Raw genomic sequence first — 18,420 nt, 5'->3', positions numbered from 1 at the left:
TCTCTCTCTCTCTTGTGCGCTTTTCGATCTCTCTCTCGTGCACTTTTCTCTCTCTTTCTTAGTTGCTCTTCACTCTCACTCTCGCTTTTCTCTCTCGCTCTCGCTTTTTTTCTCTCACTCTCTGGATCTCGCTCGCTTTTCTCTCTCGCTCTCGCTTGCTTTTCTCTCTCGCTCTCGCTTTTTTTCTCTCTCTCTCGCCCTTGCTCGCTTTTCTCTCTTGCTCTCGCTTGCTTTTCTCTCTCGCTCTCGCTTTTTTCTCTCTCTCTCGCCCTTGCTCGCTTTTCTCTCTTGCTCTCGCTTTTTTTTCCTCTCTTGCTCTCGCTTTTTGCTCTGTCTCTCTCTCTCTCTCTTGTGCGCTTTTCGCTCTCTCTCTCGTGCACTTTTCTCTCTCTCTCTTAGTTGCTCTTCACTCTCTCTCACTCTCGCTTTTCTCTCTCGTTCTCGCTTTTTTTTCTCTCACTCTCTCTCTCTCGCTCTCGCTTGCTTTTCTCTCTCGCTCTCGCTCGCTTTTCTCTCTCGCTCTCGCTTTTTTTCTCTCTCTCGCTCTCGCTCGCTTTTCTCTCTTGCTCTCGCTTTTTTTTCCTCTCTTGCTCTCGCTTTTTGCTCTCTCTCTCTCTCTCTTGTGCGCTTTTCGCTCTCTCTCTCGTGCGCTTTTCTCTCTCACTCTTAGTTGCTCTTCACTCTCTCTCTCGCTCGCTTTTCTCTCTCGTTCTCGCTTTTTGCTCTCTCTCTCTCTGGTGCGCTTTTCGCTCTCTCTCTCATGCGCTTTTCTCTCTCTCTCTTAGTTGCTCTTCGCTCTCTCTCTCACTCTTGCTTTTCTTCCTCGCTCTCGCATTTTTTTCTCTCACTCTCTCTCTCTCGCTCTCGCTCGCTTTTCTCTCTTGTTCTCGCTCGCTTTTCTCTCTCGCTCTCGCTTTTTTTCTCTCTCTCGCTCCCGCTCGCTTTTCTCTCTTGCTCTCGCTTTTTTTCCTCTCTTGCTCTCGCTTTTTGCTCTCTCTCTCTCTCTCTTGTGCGCTTTTCGCTCTCTCTCTCGTGCGCTTTTCTCTCTCTTTCTTAGTTGCTCTTCACTCTCTCTCACTCTCGCTTTTCTCTCTCGCTCTCGCTTTTTTTCTCTCACTCTCTGGATCTCTCGCTCGCTTTTCTCTTTCGCTCTCGCTTTTTTCTCTCTCTCTCGCTCTCGCCCGCTCTTCTCTCTCGCTCTCGCTTTTTTCTCTCTCTCTCTGTCTCGCTTTTTTCTCTCTCTTGCTCTTGTTTTTCACTCTTTTTCTCTCTCTCTCGCTTTCCCCCCTCTCTCTCTTTCTCTCTCACACATTCCCCTTCTTCCCTTCATTCTAACCTACTAGTCCAGCCTCCGAGAGAGTGTTTGTTCTACCGTGTGGCCCCCGAGTTCAAATGAGTTTGACACCCCTGGATTAAAGTGTCAGTGTGTTTGCGGTACTCACACAACCGCCCGGCTGCAATGGCTGCCGCCCCAGGCGCAAGGACGGTAGTCCGCTTTCACGTAGGTTTCCACTCCATCTTCAACGACACAACTTACTGTCTTTGTTGCCATGTGGGGGCACCAATTCCTGGGGAACAGACACATTTTGAATTCAATGCTTCTATAAATAAAGACTAAGATTCCAAATAAGGCAAGGGAAGTTTATTTGTATAGCACAATTCATACACAAGGCAATTCAAAGTGCTTTACAGAAATGGCAGGTTAAAAACACACAATGAAAGACTTTGAACATTTTAAATGTGGTTTTTAAAATGCATTAAAACCACAGATAAAACATCTCATCTCATTACCTACACCGCTTATCCTCAGTAGGGTCGCAGGGGTGCTGGAGCCCATCCCAGCAATCATCGGGCAGTGGGCAGGGGACACCCTGAACTGGTTGCCAGCCAATCGCAGGGCACACGGGGACAGACAACTCACTCGCTCATTCACACCTAGGGACAATTTGGACTGGCCAATCCACCTGAAAGGCATGTTTTTGGAATGTGGGAGGAAACCGGAGTGCCCGGAGGAAACCCACGCAAGCATGGGGAGAACATACAAACTCCGCACAGGAAGTCTGGAGCTGGATTTGAACCCACGCAGAAGGTTCCCAAGACATAAACTGTGCCGCACATGCGCTAACCACTGCACCAGATAAAACATAATAATTTTTATTATTATATAATTGTATTATAATATATATAATATTTATATATATAATAATTATATATATTATTTCTATTATTATTATATGTATTATATATATTATATATATTATTAATATATTATTATATATATATTATATATTATAATATATAATATATATAATAATTATATATATATATATTATTATATATATATAATAATAATTTAATAGATCAAAGCGGCGCTGCCACGAGCGGCTGCCTTTTCCAGCAGCTGCCCTATTGTTTTATTGTCTGCTCCTATCTTCTGTGTTTTTCTTCCCGTTTTGACAACTACACTATGGATTACTTCTATCCTATGGACATGGGTTTTAACGCACAAAAATGCGTTTATTCGAGGAATCAACTCCCTGCCCTGAAGCATTCTCGTGCCGGCGTGATGAAGGGGCCTATCGTGGGAGAAGAGCAGGAGCTAGCGAAGCGGCTAGCGGCGTTATAAGTCTTCGGTACTGTCCGTAATCATGTTAAATGCGAACTCACGACCAAATAAGATCATCGAGTGCTGGTGGAAAACATCGAAGCGCACAGGGAGCGCAGTTGCTGTGTTTTGCGGAAACGTGGCTCACGTTTAGCATTCCGGACGCTAACGTGTAGCCACCCGGAGCTACCCGGAGCTATCCGGCTTCAACGCCGCTATACAGAGACACGAAAGCCGGGGGGAATCGGAGAGGAGGCGGACTTGCTAACACGAGGTGGTGTATCCCTGGATTTTCACAAAGAAAAGATTTCCATCTGTCGCAGGGATGTCGAACTTTTGGACTAGCGTGACGTCATCCACTTCGCTACAAGCACCCCTAGGGCATCATGTTAATCTGTTAATAAATAACGGGGTAGACTGCTGGAAGTGTGAATTTCCCTATGGGGATGAATCAAGTATCTATCTATCTGTCTATCTATCTAATAAAATCAATGAATTAAAATAAGGTATAAGTGAAGAGTGCAGATAGAACCCTTTCAGTTGAACAGAGCTGTTTTCTAGACATCTATCTAGACATCTGGACTTAAACACTGTCAGAGTAGACGCCTGTCTGACATCATCAGGAAGACTATTCCAGAGTTTAGCTGCATGGAACTGAAACGCAGCTTCACCCTGTTTAGTCCTGGCTCTGAGCACCAGCAGAAGGCCTGTCCCTGAGGTTCTCAGGGTCCGAGATGGTTTATATGGGACCAACATGTCACAGATGTACCACGAAAAGACTTATACACCAGCAGAGCTGTTTTAACGTCTATTCTCTGAGCGACAAGAAGCCAGTGCAGAGACCTGAGCGCAGGACTAATATGGACGTACTTCCTGGTTCTAGTCAGGACCCGAGCAGCAGCGTTCTGGATGTTCTGCAGCTATCACAACATCCGGGGTGTTTTCTGGCCCGGCGCCATTACAAATGGCAGGTTATTGGCACTGGGTAGCGGCTAAGAGTCAACCCGAGATTACAAAGTAAAAATGATCTTCTCTCGTTGGATCAACGTTTGTTTCAATCACACTTGAAGTTCGGTAAAATTCGGGTTTTCCAAAAACCAGTTGTAGAGTGTTCAGAGTTTGGTCAGAATTCCATTTTGCAACGTCAGAAAATGATCAAAACATGTGAAGCGAATACTGTGTTCTAAGCCAATCACATAGGGGGATGGGGCTTTAGCATGCATTTGTGCATCAAAGTTTGCCGTGACAACTCCACCACAGGGGGTCCGCCCCTCCCAGGAGACCGGAAACGAGAGCTGGTACACGTCTTGCAAGGGCTGTCTGAATTTGGACGACCAGAAGGCAAGAAGGCATATCTTAAAGAAGAACTGGACCGAAAAACCCTGGCCAGTCCTGACCAAGTGTCAGCTCAACAAGCAGCCAGGGAACCCTGCCAAGTCAGCAGTCAAGCTTGATCAAGCTATAGGCCAAACCTTACGGCAGGGGTCGGGAACCTATGGCTCGCGAGCCATATATGGCTCTTTTGATGACGGCATCTGGCTCTCTGAAAATTTCTGAACGAAACAAATTTTACTAATAATGTTACTTTAGCAAAATAAATAATAATAATAATAAAGTCAGAAAAAAAACATGTCAAAAAATAAATAAATAAATACACACATTTTAATTTATATATATTTTCACCTGCAACTTTTCGTTCAGGCACGCAGCTAAGAGCCAATCTGTTCTGCGGTGAGTGGGAAGGTCCGCTACCCGGAAAGTCTAATTTTAATTGATAATTTACAACAATCTGCACAAGTCATTTTGAAGCAAAGAAGAAATATTTCCTTTCGTTTTTGGTTAGCTTTTTTTATGCAGGGTGAACCCTTCTAATCAAGATGACGAAAAGGAAAAGCGATGAAGATTACCGTACGTTTCAGCAGGAATGGACAGAGCAATTTGCCTTTATTGAGAGAGCAGGTTGTGCAGTGTGTCTTTTATGCAATGATAATATTTCCTCGATGAAACGGTCAAATATAAAGAGACACTTCGACACACGCCTTGCCACATTTTCAGCGAAATATCCAGTGGGAGACAAGAGAAAGAAGGCCTGTCAAGAACTACTTTCTACAGTCCAGGCGAGTCAGCAGCAGCTCGGTGTATGGGCCAAACAAGGTGATTTTAACTCTGCTAGCTTTGCTGGTTCTTTAGCTTGTAATTGTGAGGAGCGGGAAGCCGTTTACAGATGGCGATTATGCCAAATCATTCATGCTTGATGTGGCCAACGAGCTTTTTGACGACTTTAAGGATAAAGATAAAATAATCAAACGGATAAAAGATATGCCTCTTTCAGCAAGAACTGTGCACGATCGTGCCATCATGATGTCGAAACAAGTGGAGAAAAAAACAAGTGAATGACATAAATGCAGCAGAATTTTTTTCCCTCGCTTTGGATGAATCAACAGATGTCAGTCATTTATCCCAGTTCAGTATTATTGCACGCTATGTTGACGGTGACTCGCTGCGTGAGGAAAGTCTTGCCGTTTTGCCACTAAAAGGGACGACGAGAGGAGAGGATTTATTCAAGTCTTTCATGGAGTTTGCAAATGAAAAGAATCTACCAATGGATAAACTTATTTCTGTGTGTACCGATGGTGCTCCGTGCATGGTGGGGAAAAACAGAGGATTTGTAGCGCTGCTTCGTGAGCAGGAGAACAGACCCATCCTCAGCTTCCACTGTATTCTACATCAGGAGGCACTTTGTGCGCAAATGTGTGACAAGCAGCTTGATGACGTGATGTCACTGGTCATTCGGGTGGTCAACTTTATTGTTGCCCGAGCTTTAAACGATCGCCAGTTTAAAGCACTGTTGGATGAAGTGGAGAATAATTATCCCGGTCTTGTTTTGCACAGTAATGTGCGTTGGCTGTCAAGAGGGAAGGTGCTTAGCCGTTTTGCAGCTTGCCTGAGCGAAATACGGACTTTTCTTCAAATGAAAGGCATCGAGTATCCCCAGCTAGCGGACACTGAGTGGCTCCTCAAGTTTTATTATCTTGTGGACATGACTGGACATCTGAACCATCTCATTGTGAAAATGCAAGGCATTGGATATACAGTCTTATCCCTTCAACAGGCAGTCTTTGCATTTCAAAACAAGCTGGAAATCTTTACTGCGGATATTGAGACTGGTCGTTTACTACACTTTGAAAAACTGAAAGTATTTAAAGATGAGTGCACAGCAAGTGACTCCCCTGAACATTTTGATCTCCATCAGCTCGCAGTTTTCACATCTTCTCTCCTGACGTCATTCAAAGCACGCTTTGGGGACTTTCGTGAGCACACTAGTCTTTTTCAATTCATCACTCATCCGCACGAGTGTGATTTGGACAAAGTAAACCTGAGTTTCATCCCCAATGTCTCTGTCAGAGATTTTGAAGTAGAAGTTGCTGACCTGAAGGCCACAGACATGTGGGTTAATAAGTTCAAGTCACTGAATGAAGATTTGGAAACCCTTGCACGAGAACAAGCAGAGCTGGCAGGCAAACACAAATGGACAGACATGGACAGACTTCAGCGCGCAGACCAGCTGATTGTCAAAACCTGGAACGCGCTTCCCGTCACGTACAAAACACTGCAGCGTGTGAGTCTTGCTGTATTGACCATGTTTGGATCTACATATGCATGCGAACAGTCGTTCTCACACCTAAAACACATCAAAACCAACCTGCGATCACGTTTAAAAGATGGAAGCCTAAACGCCTGCATGAAGCTGAACCTCACCACCTACCAACCGGACTACAAAGCCATCAGCAAAACCATGCAACACCAAAAGTCGCATTAATAGTAAGTCAGAAGTACTTTTCTTATCAATAAATACCTTTAATTTTATTTTGAACAACGTGTTATAACAGAGTCTTATTATAATATATATATTGTTGGTCTTCTTCGATTTAGATAAGAAATTGCTGACCTGAGGGCCTCAGACAGCGGTGAACAAGCAGAGCGGGCAAGTAAACATGGACAGATATGAATAAAACCTCAGCCTGCAGACCAGTTGATTGTTATAATTATAAATAATTGTTAGTTTTTGTTATTAACTTACAATGTTGTTCAAAATAAATTCTGTCTTATTATACTATAAACTCGTTGATTTTCCTCTTCCATTTAGCTGTTTTTGGTATTAAAACATACATATGGCTCTCCTAGGATTAGATTTTAAAATTTGGGTTTTTTCGGCTCTTTCAGCAAAAAAGGTTCCCGACCCCTGCCTTACGGTCTTATTCCGAACACTGCTGACCAGTGATGCAAAATAGAAGTCACATTAAATGGGTTGAAAATAAAATACTGCTACAGGCGTTTGTTAAGTAATACAAGTGATAAGGTTGATCTGTTTTCAATATTGTACACGTCCAAAATAGATTGCATATGTCACAGTTGCCATGGCGCCCAATTGGCCCCGCCCGTGTGGCGCCAGCTGCGGCTCGTTAACATATTGGGTTTCTGTCTACTGTCACGCTTCCCTTGTCAGTCCGTCATCGAACCTCTGCCCTGCAAGACGTGGGTTCTGACTCGGTCCTGTTTTCCTGTTGGTATTTTCCAGTCGGGTATTGTTCTTATTTTTGTCCTATTTATTATCGGTTTCCAGTTTTGTTCCCATCTATTTTTGTCCTGTTTGATATCAGTTTCCAGTTTCGTTCCCGTCTTGTTTGTATGGGAAGTTGAGTAAGACGAAAGGTTTAATTATTTTTTGTTTGATCTTTTATTGTACAATGAATCTTTTCATACGGCAATTTGAGATGGGGAGTGCTAATCAAACACATTTCATTTTCATTTGAATTACTCTTTTACAATAGACAGTACATTGATTTTCCAGCCACTTGTCCTCTCGTGGGTCCAGGTGGGCTGCAGCCCATCCCAGTTGACTTCCGGCAGTGGGCAGGGGACACACCCACTACTGGCTACCAGATAGCCTGAGGGTGTCACCATTACTGATGTGACTCAGCTGTGCCTGCTCTTTTAGTGGCAACTGACGCGGGTTCTGATTGGCTCCCTGTCGTTATTTGAACCCTTTCCTGTCAATCCCCTGTGTGAGTCCGTCTTCGAACCTCAGTATATACTAGGCAAGCCTTTTTCGACCCTAACTCCCACCTGTCCCGTTTTTCTCCCGTCTGTCTCCGGCTTTGACTCGTTTTGATCCTGACCACGTCTGCTCTTCCGTCCTGGCTTACGACCTCTTTTTGTCCCCGACTACATCACACTCTCCCGTTCTGGCTTACAACTCGTTTCCGATCTGACCACGTTTTTGCTCTCCTGTCCCGGCTATCGACCTGTTTTTCCGTCCCTGACACCGCCATCGCTCGCTACGGAAGATCCAGTTCCGTGTTTGGATCACAATCCGAGTACGAGAGCAACTTCCTTCCCGCGCCTAGCGAACACCGGATCGTGGGCCCTTCCTCCTCCCTTCAATAAAACTGGAGAGAAACGTAACGCAATTGCGTCCTGTTTCCGTCTGGTCCTGACACAGGGCACCGGGAGACAGTGAACTGTTCACACACTAACCCATACCTAGGGACCATTTGGTCTCGCCAATTACCCTACTATGTATGTTTTTTGACGTCAATGAAACCGGAGAGCCCGGAGACAACCCACGCAGGCATGGGGAAAACATGCAAACTCCACGCAAGGAGGCCTGGAACTGTTATTAAAACCAGGATCTTTGAACAGTGAGACACACGTACTAACCATGGTTGAACGTATGGAAAAATGATTGAAATATACTCTCCCAAAATCACAGAGACTCTGTCTTCTAGGAGACAGAACTGTGGAGCCCCATGGAGACACACCTTCTTTTAAAATACTAAAGACTGGATTAATGACCGGCACTTGGAGTTTTCTGAAACACTGGAAGCTTCTGGGTGGCCCAACCATTAACATTTGGATAACACTAATGATGGAGGCTATTTCTTGGGAAAAAATGTTGCGGGGAGTAAAAGGGTTGAATGTGGCTAATGAGTGATAGATAAATGGATGTCTAGGTAGATGTCTGGATAGATGTCTAGATAGATAGATGTCTAGATAGATAGATAGATAGATAGATGTCTTGATAGATGTCTAGATGGATGTCTAGATAGATGTCTAGATAAATGTCTGGATAGATAGATAGATGTCTAGATAGATGTCCAGATAGATGTCCAGATAGATAGATGTCTAGATAGATGTCTAGATAGATGTCTAGATAGATGGATATATGTCTAGATAGATGGCTAGATGTCTAGATAGATGTCTAGATAGATGTCTAGATAGATAGATGTCTAGATGTCTAGATAGATGTCTAGATAGAAGTCTAGATAGATGTCTAGATAGATGTCTAGATAGATGTCTAGATAGATAGATATATAGATGTCCAGATAGATGTCTAGATAGATAGATAGATGTCCAGATAGATGTCTAGATGTCCAGATGTCCAGATGTCCAGATAGATAGATAGATAGATAGATAGATAGATAGATGTCTAGATAGATAGATAGATAGATGTCTAGATGTCTAGATAGATGTCTAGATAGATAGATATATAGATGTCCAGATAGATGTCTAGATGTCTAGATAGATAGATATATAGATGTCCAGATAGATAGATAGATAGATAGATGTCTAGATAGATAGATAGATGTCTAGATAGATAGATAGATGTCTAGATAGATAGATAGATGTCAAGATAGATGTCTAGATGTCCAGATAGATAGATAGATAGATAGATAGATAGATGTCTAGATAGATGAATAGATGGATAGATGTCTAGATAGATGTCTAGATAGATAGATAGATAGATAGATGTCTAGATAGATGTCTAGATAGATAGATAGATAGATAGATGTCTAGATGTCCAGATAGATAGATAGATAGATAGATAGATAGATAGATGTCTAGATAGATGAATAGATGGATAGATGTCTAGATAGATGTCTAGATAGATAGATAGATAGATGTCTAGATGTCCAGATAGATAGATAGATAGATAGATAGATAGATACTTTATTCATCCCCGTAGGGAAATTCACATGATAGGATGACTTTGGGAACTTTCTATCCCAACCACAATCTGTGATGTCTCTGTATTCGTAGATCATTGCACCAGACTCCTCGTTAAGAATACTGTTTTTTGTTTTCCACATGTTGAACTGCTCTTTTGACTGTCGGTTTTGGGTTTGTTTGGGGTGGGATTTGATCAGATTTTTGTATGAATTACTCTTGAAAACTCAATAGTCAAGTCAAGTCATGTTTATTTGTGACACCCTTAATCACAAAGAGTCTCAAAGGGCTGCACAGACCACAGATGATTGCAAACCACAGACTAAACAATTCACCTTTATACAACATTATAGAAAGCAAATCCTAAAAGCTAGTTAGACTTTTATTGTAGATTCAGAATTTGCAGATTCAGAGTCACAATATCTTGTAATTGTTCACTGACATGCCAAAAGGCATCATGTGCAAGTGAATGAATCAATTGGATCTTTGTGTTGTGTAATGTGATTTCATTTTTTTAGCAACCGTCGCTAAGCATCATACCAATTCAAGGAGAGACTATCTATCTATCTACCTTGGTCATATCCCTCAAGACCGACAGCAAGACAAACAAATACAAATACAGAGAAAATAAAAAAGGGAAAAAAATAACCCAAAAAAACACACTATACTTTAGGCCTTTGCGGGTATCTTTAGCAGCTACTGACCTCAGACCACTCCAAGCAGCCGAATCCAATCTCCCATTGTGCGGCAACGCCAAGCCATTTTGCTTGTTACCTATTATTAATGACGATGATGTCTGTTTCTTGTCTGTTGAAGTCATTGCAACATCCTTCACTGCCTTCGTCATCCTGGAAGGGGGATTACCTCATGTGCGGCCCCTTCTAAAGGGTTCTTCATTTTCCTCATGTTGAGGTTTTTGAGTTTTTCCTTGCTCTCATGAAGGTTTTAGATCAGGGGATGGTGTAATGGTGGTCATTTTGAGATAAAGCCCCAGTGTGTAATATTTGACCACTAAATGGCACTGTATTGGTCGAATGCCAACGAAAATCAGTGCCAAGAAAACAGTGAAGCAGCAAGATGCCAGATAAACATGACGGAGACTTCTAGGTAGGGATTTCTTGACCTATGATTTTTTTTTTTTTATAATGATTACATTGGTATGATAGTTCATGTATTTTTTGCCTAGTATTCAAATCATCCATCCATTTTCTGGACCGCTTATCCTCAGTTGGGTCACGGGGGTGCTGGAGCCTATCCAAGCTGTCTTCGGGAAGTCGGCAGGGGGCCAGCCAGTTGCAGGGCACACCATTCACATGCTCTCCACCTATTGACCTGGCATACATGGACTGCCCAGGAGAAATCCAAGTAGGCACGGGGAGAACATGCAAACTTTGTACGGGGGGGCTGGTAACCACTCATCCACCATGCTTCCTGTCGTCAAATCAATTCATTTTTTATAATAACTGAAAGTTTTTTGCACCACTAGGAGGCGCTTAATACTACACACTGTCCCTTTAGAATGTGGGAGGAAACCCGAGTGCCCAGAAGAAACCCAAGTAGGCACGGGGAGAACATGCAAACTTCGCATGGGGAGGCTGGTGCCTGGATACTCTCAACTGTGAGGCTGAAGCCCCAACCACTCAACCAACCAATTCATTTTTTTTAATGACTGAAAGGTTTTTGTACCACTGGGAGGCGCTTAATACTACACACTGTCCCTTTAAAATGTGGGAGGAAACCGGAGTGTGCTGAAGAAACCCAAGTAGGCACGGGGAGAACATGCAAACTTCGCACGGGGAGGCTAGTATCCAGGTACTTTCAACTGTGAGGCTGAAGCCCCAACGACTCAACCAACCAATTCATTTTCTTTAATGACTGAAAGTTTTTTGTACCACTAGGATTTGCTAAATACTACGCACTGTTCCTTTAAGGCAGGGGTCGGGAACCTTTTTGACCCAAAGAGCCATAATGGCAAAACATTTACTGGTAGATTTTTGGGAGAGTGTGTCAGGACCAGAACGGAAACAGAACATTTACCACAAGTTTTATTGAAGGAACGAGGACAGGGTGCGCCCACAATCCGGTGTTCGCTCTCGTACTCGTCTTGTGATCCGAACACGGAAGTGGATCTTTCGTAGCGAGCGGTAGCAGTGTGAGGGCCGGAAAACTGGTCGGTAGCTGGGACTGGGAGAGCAAGACGTGGTCGGGTCGGAAACGAGTCGTAAGCCGGGACGGGAGAGCAGACGTGGTCGGGATCAAAAACGGATCGTAATTCGGGACGGGAGAGCGGACGTGGTCGAGATCAAAACAGGTCGTAGTGGGAGACAAACAGGAGCAAAAAACGGGACACGCGTGAGTTTTTTCTTTTTCTTTACAAATGCAAAGTAAACACTACAAGGGATCAAAACTTTGTGAAGAGAAAAGAATGCGGGAAATAAAACCCTCAACTACAATTTTTAAATCAAATCTTACATCCCCAAATCATAACTTAATTGTGAGCTTTCAAAAAGCCCCCCCTAAGACCAGCTTGGCCTCCAGGGCTTGCCATGTAAATACAGAGATTCGCAGACGGACTGACAAAAGGGGACGGATAGGAGTGGGTTTAAATAGGGACGTTTGTCTACGGCTACAACCTGTTTTAGACCCCGACCGCGTTTTCCTTTCCCGTCCCGGCTTACGACCCGTTTTGATCCCGACCACGTTTTTGCTCTCCCGTCCCGGCTATCGACCTGTTTTTCTGTCCTTGACACCGCCATCTCCCGCTCCGGAAGATCCACTTCCGTATTCGGAACACGATCCGATTCCGTGAGCGTCTTGTTTCCAGCGAACACCGGATCGCGGGCGCTGCCCTTCCTCTTTCTATCAATAAACTTGTGAGAGACGTTACGCATTTGGGTCCTGATTCCGTTCTGGCCGTGACAATCTCTTTTGTTTCAAACGTTCTCTCCCTCTCTTTTCTCCCTTTCTCACTTTGTCACACCCTCTCTCTTTTTCTCTCTTTTTCTCTTATTTCGTTCTCTCTTCTTTCTCTCTAATCTACTACTTGAAAATAGTAATCTAGAGAAAGATCAAGATTCCTCCATCTTCGAGTAGACACAGAAAGGAAGACTTATACACGTGTTGATGTTACCTGTGCCTGCCGGACACTCGAGGACCTTGAGGATGCGCGCTCCCGCCGATAAAGAGGTCATAAGAAGTCCGTAGCGGGAACGCGCTTTTGGCGTCCACGCACATCCAGCAGAAGAGAACCAGCACAAGTTTCATCCCGCTCCAACATGCGAGATCCATACACGTTCGCATCTCAAATCGGACTGTAAAAACCGGAGATTAAATCCCAAAGAGTATCCAAAAAAAGTTCTCCCTATCGACTCATAATCGTGATCCAAATTTGCATTTCGAGTCACAGCATGTAGTCTGTCCTTTGGTCCCCGATGGTTCCGATCCAGGTCGGGAGATTCTATCCATCAGGAAAAACTGATTTCTCTCACAAAAGAAGAAAAAGTTGCGACATAGTTGCTGGAACCTAAACCAAGTCCAGTAGTTCTGAGTCGGTTGCGAACGGAACGGCTTTATGAGCCGACTCCCTGCCCTGATTCGGCAATATGCATTTCTGACCCAGGTGGTATTAAAGCCCGACCTAACCTGCGCCTGGCAAATGTACTTGATTCGAAGGACCAATCCCGAAGCAAAAGTACATTTTTTACATTTCTTTGTGAGGATCAGGGAGGAAGAGGGGTGTTTCTTTCCTGAAATATACATTTATGAATATTCTTGTCTGTTTGTGTGTCAGCCCCCCCCCCCAAAAAAGGGGGAAGGAGTTTAGATAATTTTCTCATGTAGTAAGGTAGGTTACCCTAGATGTGAAAAATACCCCCAAAAACCTGACTCGAAACTTTTGGTTTCTTCCCCCCCTCTATCCATCTTTTTCATTTATTTCTTGCTTCCCCCTCTTTTTTCTTTTGATTCCTTTTTTTCTCCTTTTTTTATGTTTGTTTGATTTTTATGATTATTTTCCCTCTTTTTATGTCATTTTGCACATACATTTCCTTTTTTTCTTTTGTTCTTTTGTTCTTTTGTTCTTTTCTTTTTCTCTTTTTTTCTACCTTTTTTCTTAGCTTTCTTAGCTTTCTTCTTTTTTTCTTGCTTGTTCATTCTTTTTTTTCTCCCTCCCTTCCTTTTTCTCTTCATTTGGAATTATTTCTTTCCCCTTTTCTTGCTTGATTTCTATCCCTATCTTTCTTCTTTTTCCCCTCTATCCATCTTTTTCATTTATTTCTTGCTTCCCCCTCTTTTTTCTTTTGATTCCTTTTTTTGTTTTTTTGTTTGTTCGATTTTTATGATTATTTTCCCTTTTTACGTCGTTTTGCACATTCATTTCCCTTTTTCCTTTTGTTTTTTATCCTCTTTTCTTCTTTTCTTTTTCCCTTCTTTTCTGCTTTTTTTTCTTATCTTTCTCAGCTTTCTTCTTTTTTTCTTGCTTGTTTATACTTTTTTCCTTACTCTCTTCCTTTTTTTCTTCATTTCTAATTATTTCTGTCCCTTTTATCTTCCTTTTTCTTGCTCGATTTCTATCCATATCTTTCTTCTTTTTCCCCTCTATCCATCTTTTTCATTTATTTCTTGCTTCCCCTCTTTTTTCTTTTGATTCCTTTTTTTCTCCTTTTTTTGTTTTTTTGTTTGTTTGATTTTTATGATTATTTTCCCTTTTTACGTCGTTTTGCACATTCATTTCCCTTTTTTCCTTTTGTTTTTTATCCTCTTTTCTTCTTTTCTTTTTCCATTCTTTTCTACTTTTTTTCTTATCTTTCTTAGCTTTCTTCTTTTTTTCTTGCTTGTTTATACTTTTTTCCTCACTCTCTTCCTTTTTTTCTTCATTTCTAATTATTTCTGTCCCTTTTATCCTTCTTTTTCTTGCTCGATTTATATCCCTATCTTTCTTCTTTTCCCCCTCTATGAATCTTTTTCTTATGTTTCTTGCTTCCCCCCTTTTTTCTTTTGATTCCTTTTATTTCTCTTTTTTGTTTTTTTATTTTTATGTTTATTTCCCCTCTTTTTACGTCATTTTGCACATAAAGTTACAGAATAAGTAGAAATAAGTGGAATAAAGCTGCAGAAAAAAATCTGAAGAGCCGTGTAGAAGCCGAAAGAGCTGGATCTTTTTAGCGAGTCGGCCCAAAAAGCCGGATCTCTAAATAGAGCCGGATTTTCCATCACCAAAGTCCAGCTGCTCCGCCTTTACAGAATTCCCCCCGCCCTTCCCGCAGGACAAAACTTGACACATTCATGTAAAAAAATACAATTTCACTCGTTCATTTCTTTGTAATACATTTTATTTACCAAAAAGGGGAAAAAATAACGGAAAATGTTTTCCATTCAGTAGTTTTGACGTTTTTGGTCACAACCTCTATGACTGTGAATTATGAGTCAGCTCTCATAAAACCATCCATCCATTATCTGCACCCCTTATCCTCAGTAGGGTCGCGGGGGTGCTGGAGCCCATCCCAGCTGTCTTTGGGCAGTGGGCAGGTGTAACAGAGTTGAAATTTGATTGTTTTGAATGTTTTTTTGAATTCTCACAAAATCTGTGTTTTTGTTGTATTACTGTTAATATTCCGGTACCTCATTCAGTTGTTAAGTCATGGGCGTCTGCGACTGTCTTTTTCGTTTGGCACTTTATGGGCTTCAGCGCTTGCCGTAGCTTTAGTGAATTTGTAAGCGCTGAAGGTAAGATGTGCCCAATATCAGTTGGATAAAAAATGCATATTTTGCTAGACATATGAGCTGCTTTCGCAAATTATTTTTGTATATAAAGATATATAAGTTGTGCTAAATGATGTATATTTAAAAAAGCACTAAAAAAGAAGTAAAGCAATACAGCTTGAAACGATGATGCCACGTGTTTTGATGCAAACACGCCACGAGGTGCGGCCTGTTGAGTGAGGACCCGTTTTTTTGTATCTTTAATATTTTAGATAATTTCAGTCGTGAACAGATGCCCCTGACTTTTGTATTTTTTTGTTTACTGAATGCAGGTACGTGGGAAAGTTATGTTCATTGTTATTATGGAAGTTTCATTATTAATGTGCTCGCATGTTGTCTGCTTGCCGTAGCTTTAGTGAATTTGTAAGCGCTGAAGATAATTGCAGTCGTGAACAGATGCCCCTGACTTTTGTATTGTTTTGTTTACTGAATGCAGGCAATAAACCCAGAGACTGTGAAACCTTGTGTCGTGCATGAAAGAGGGTCGCTACACAGGGGACATCCTGAACTGCCAGTCAGTCGCAGGGCTCTCATAAAACAGATGGACACAATTATTTAAAAGTACATTGTGTAGTATTTGACCTATAGGTGTCACTCTATTGTAAAGTTTGACCGGAAACAAGTCAGAAAAAGTTGAAGGAAGAAGAAATAACTACAAAAAGTAGGAGACCAAATTGTACCATTTTACCATTTTACTAGGCTAGTATGGCTAGCCTAGCCTTGTTAGCCTTGCCTAGCCTAATGTCATATTACGACTTCTAGTAATCCCTGGAGAATTAAAGTAAGTCTGTTGTGATTTGCAGTGGACCCAAATGCAGGAAGCATGACAATGTGCTCATAGATAGTGTCCCAATAAGGCACAGGTGTCAAACAAGCGGCCAGATCAGGCCCGCTAAGGGATCGAATCCGGCCCGCGAGACAACACTCAGAGAAGCGCAAGAGAAAAACAAGCTGCAGGTTGAAATATGTCAACTTGATGTTGCCAAAGCCAGGTGCCTCTCACAACGACACTGTACTTGTTTTTTATTTCTCTCTCTCTCTCTCTCTCTCAAACTCTCTCTCTCTCTTTCTTTTCTACCCCTTTTCTCCTACTCTGTCTCTGTCTCTTTCACTCTCTATGTCTCTCTTTTTCTCTTCCTTTGTTGCTCTTTGTCTCTTTCTCTCTCTGTGTCTTTCAACCTCTTTTGCTCTAACCTCCTTTTTCCCTTTTCTCTCTTTTCTCTTTCTCTCTTTATACCCTTCACGCTTTCTATTTCTCCTTGGATTTCTTTCTTCCTCTCCCTTTCTTTTCCCCCTCTCTCACAACTTTTTATCTTTTGTTTCTCACGCTCTCTCCCTCCCTCTCTTTTTCTTACTTTGTCCCGCCCTCTCTCATTTTCCTTCCCTCTTTCTCTTATTTCTTTATCTCTCTTTTTTCTTTCTCTTTAATCTACTAGCCCGGCCCCCGACAGAATGTTTGTTCTATCGTGTGGCCCCCGAGTTAAAATGAGTTTGACACCCCTGCAATAAAGGGTCAGGCAAACTAAGGGCAGGTGATTGGACCCCCCCTGTGTCAATTACAAACCGACTAAGCGCCCTCTGGTGGACAGAGGTGTGCCAAACCCCCACATAGCCTCCTACTTAGGACAAGCTGAAGATCCTTTCAGGAAGAGGGAGCCGAAGCGGTTGGGGACACTCCTCACATTTTAGTAATTGTGTAATATTACTGAATTATATATTTTTTAGTATTTTTGTAGTATTTATGTTGTATTTTGTAGTATTCCCATAGTAGAATTTTTGTGTATCTTTAGTATTTCTGTTGTATTTTGTTGTGTTTTGATAGATTTGTCACAGTTGCCATGGCGCCCAATTGGCCCCGCCCGTGTGTCACGGTTGCAGCTTGTTGACGGATTGGCTCCCTGTCACACCTTAAACTCTGTCCTGTCAGTCCCCTTTTGTCGGTCCGTCTGCGAATCTCTGTTTTTACACGGCAAGCCCTTTTACGCCTCTCCTGTTTTTTGCTCCTGTTTTCCTCCCGTTACGATCTTTTTTGATCCAGACCACGTCTGCTCACCCGTCCCGAATTACGACCTGTTTTGATCTCGACCACGTCTGTTCTCCCGCGCCGAATGACGTTCCTTTTTTGATATCGACCACGTCTACTCTCCTCTCCTGGCTTTTGACTTGTTTCCGATCCCGATCACGTTTTTGCTCTTCTATCCCGGTTACTGACCTGTTTTTTCCTGCTCCCGACACCGCCACCACTCACCACGGAAGTCCCATTTCCGCGTCTGAGCAACCTGCTCCCCGTGACCAGCGATCTCCGGATCTTGTGTGCGATCCTTTCCCTTCTTCCCAATAAAACTGTGAGAAACGTTACGCGAATGGGTTCTGTCTCTGTTCTGGTTTTGACAAGATTCTTTGTTGTATATCTGTGGTATTTTTGTAGTATTACAGTAGTTTTTATATAATTTTAGTAATTGTGTAACATTACTTATATTATGTTGTATTTTGTAGTATTCCCATGGTAGCATTTTTGTTGTGTATCTGTTGTATTTCTGTATTATTTTTATAGTAGAGTATTACTGTAGTTTCATGTTTGTGGTATTTTTGTCATATTTATGTAGTAGAATTTTTGTAGTGTTGCTGCAATTGATTTTTTTCAGTGTTTCAGTTGTGATACTTCTTTAGTAGTATTTCTGTAGGAATATTTTTCTAGTAGGGTTGTATTACAGTATGTAGTGGTATTCTTGTAGTATTTCTGTTGAAGTATATTTTTACGTGTTTCCAACGCAGTATTTTAGTGGTATTTTTGTAGTATTTCTGTAGAAGTATATTTTCAAGTGTTTCCAACGCAGTATTTTAGTGGTATTTTTGTCGATTTTTTGTAGTATTCCAAAGTAGTATTTTTTCATATTTCTTTAGTATTTTGTAATATTGCTGTAGTTGTATTTTGTAGCATTTCTGGGGTAGTATTTCTGTCGTATTATTTTGACATAAGGTGTGTCATGTCCAGCATGGTCGCCGTGGCGACCGGCTGGCCCCGCCCCCTTGGCACCGGCTGTAGC

At 42.2% G+C, this 18,420-nt stretch overlaps 2 protein-coding genes across 3 annotated transcripts in view; one reads left to right on the top strand and one right to left on the bottom strand.

Annotated features, from left to right (window-relative positions):
• The window catches only part of LOC148366728 (EMILIN-1-A-like), a 39,294-nt gene extending 26,149 nt beyond the window's left edge, over nt 1-13,145 (bottom strand). The window contains exons 1-2 of the mRNA XM_088333527.1: nt 12,744-13,145; nt 1,443-1,568 (exon numbers count right to left, since the gene is read on the bottom strand). Of these exons, the coding sequence (XP_088189653.1) occupies nt 1,443-1,568; nt 12,744-12,913 (296 nt within the window). The 5' untranslated portion in view covers nt 12,914-13,145. The remainder of the gene's footprint in view (nt 1-1,442; nt 1,569-12,743) is intronic.
• On the top strand, nt 4,818-6,846 carry LOC148366729 (general transcription factor II-I repeat domain-containing protein 2A-like). Of its 2 annotated transcripts, none has more exons than XM_088333135.1 (2): nt 4,818-6,427; nt 6,830-6,846. In XM_088333135.1, exon 1 carries the CDS (start codon nt 5,178-5,180, stop codon nt 6,423-6,425), a length of 1,248 nt encoding a protein of 415 aa, XP_088189261.1. In that variant the 5' UTR covers nt 4,818-5,177; the 3' UTR covers nt 6,426-6,427; nt 6,830-6,846. The 2 variants fall into 2 exon arrangements, with proteins under 2 accessions (XP_088189261.1, XP_088189260.1); XM_088333134.1 differs by lacking the exon at nt 6,830-6,846 and adding an exon at nt 6,539-6,637.
• Nucleotides 13,146-18,420: the final 5,275 nt, after the last annotated feature.

This window comes from Urocampus carinirostris, chromosome 4, assembly GCF_059441175.1.
Source record: "Urocampus carinirostris isolate Australia breed hairy pipefish chromosome 4, RoL_Ucar_1.0, whole genome shotgun sequence".
Taxonomy (NCBI): domain Eukaryota; kingdom Metazoa; phylum Chordata; class Actinopteri; order Syngnathiformes; family Syngnathidae; genus Urocampus; species Urocampus carinirostris.
This window is presented reverse-complemented; position numbering and strand designations above follow the sequence as displayed.

Excerpts from the sequence above, each read along its gene's own strand:
- LOC148366729 (XM_088333135.1), top strand. The coding sequence starts at position 5,178 with ATGGAGTTTGCAAATGAAAAGAATCTACCAATGGATAAACTTATTTCT.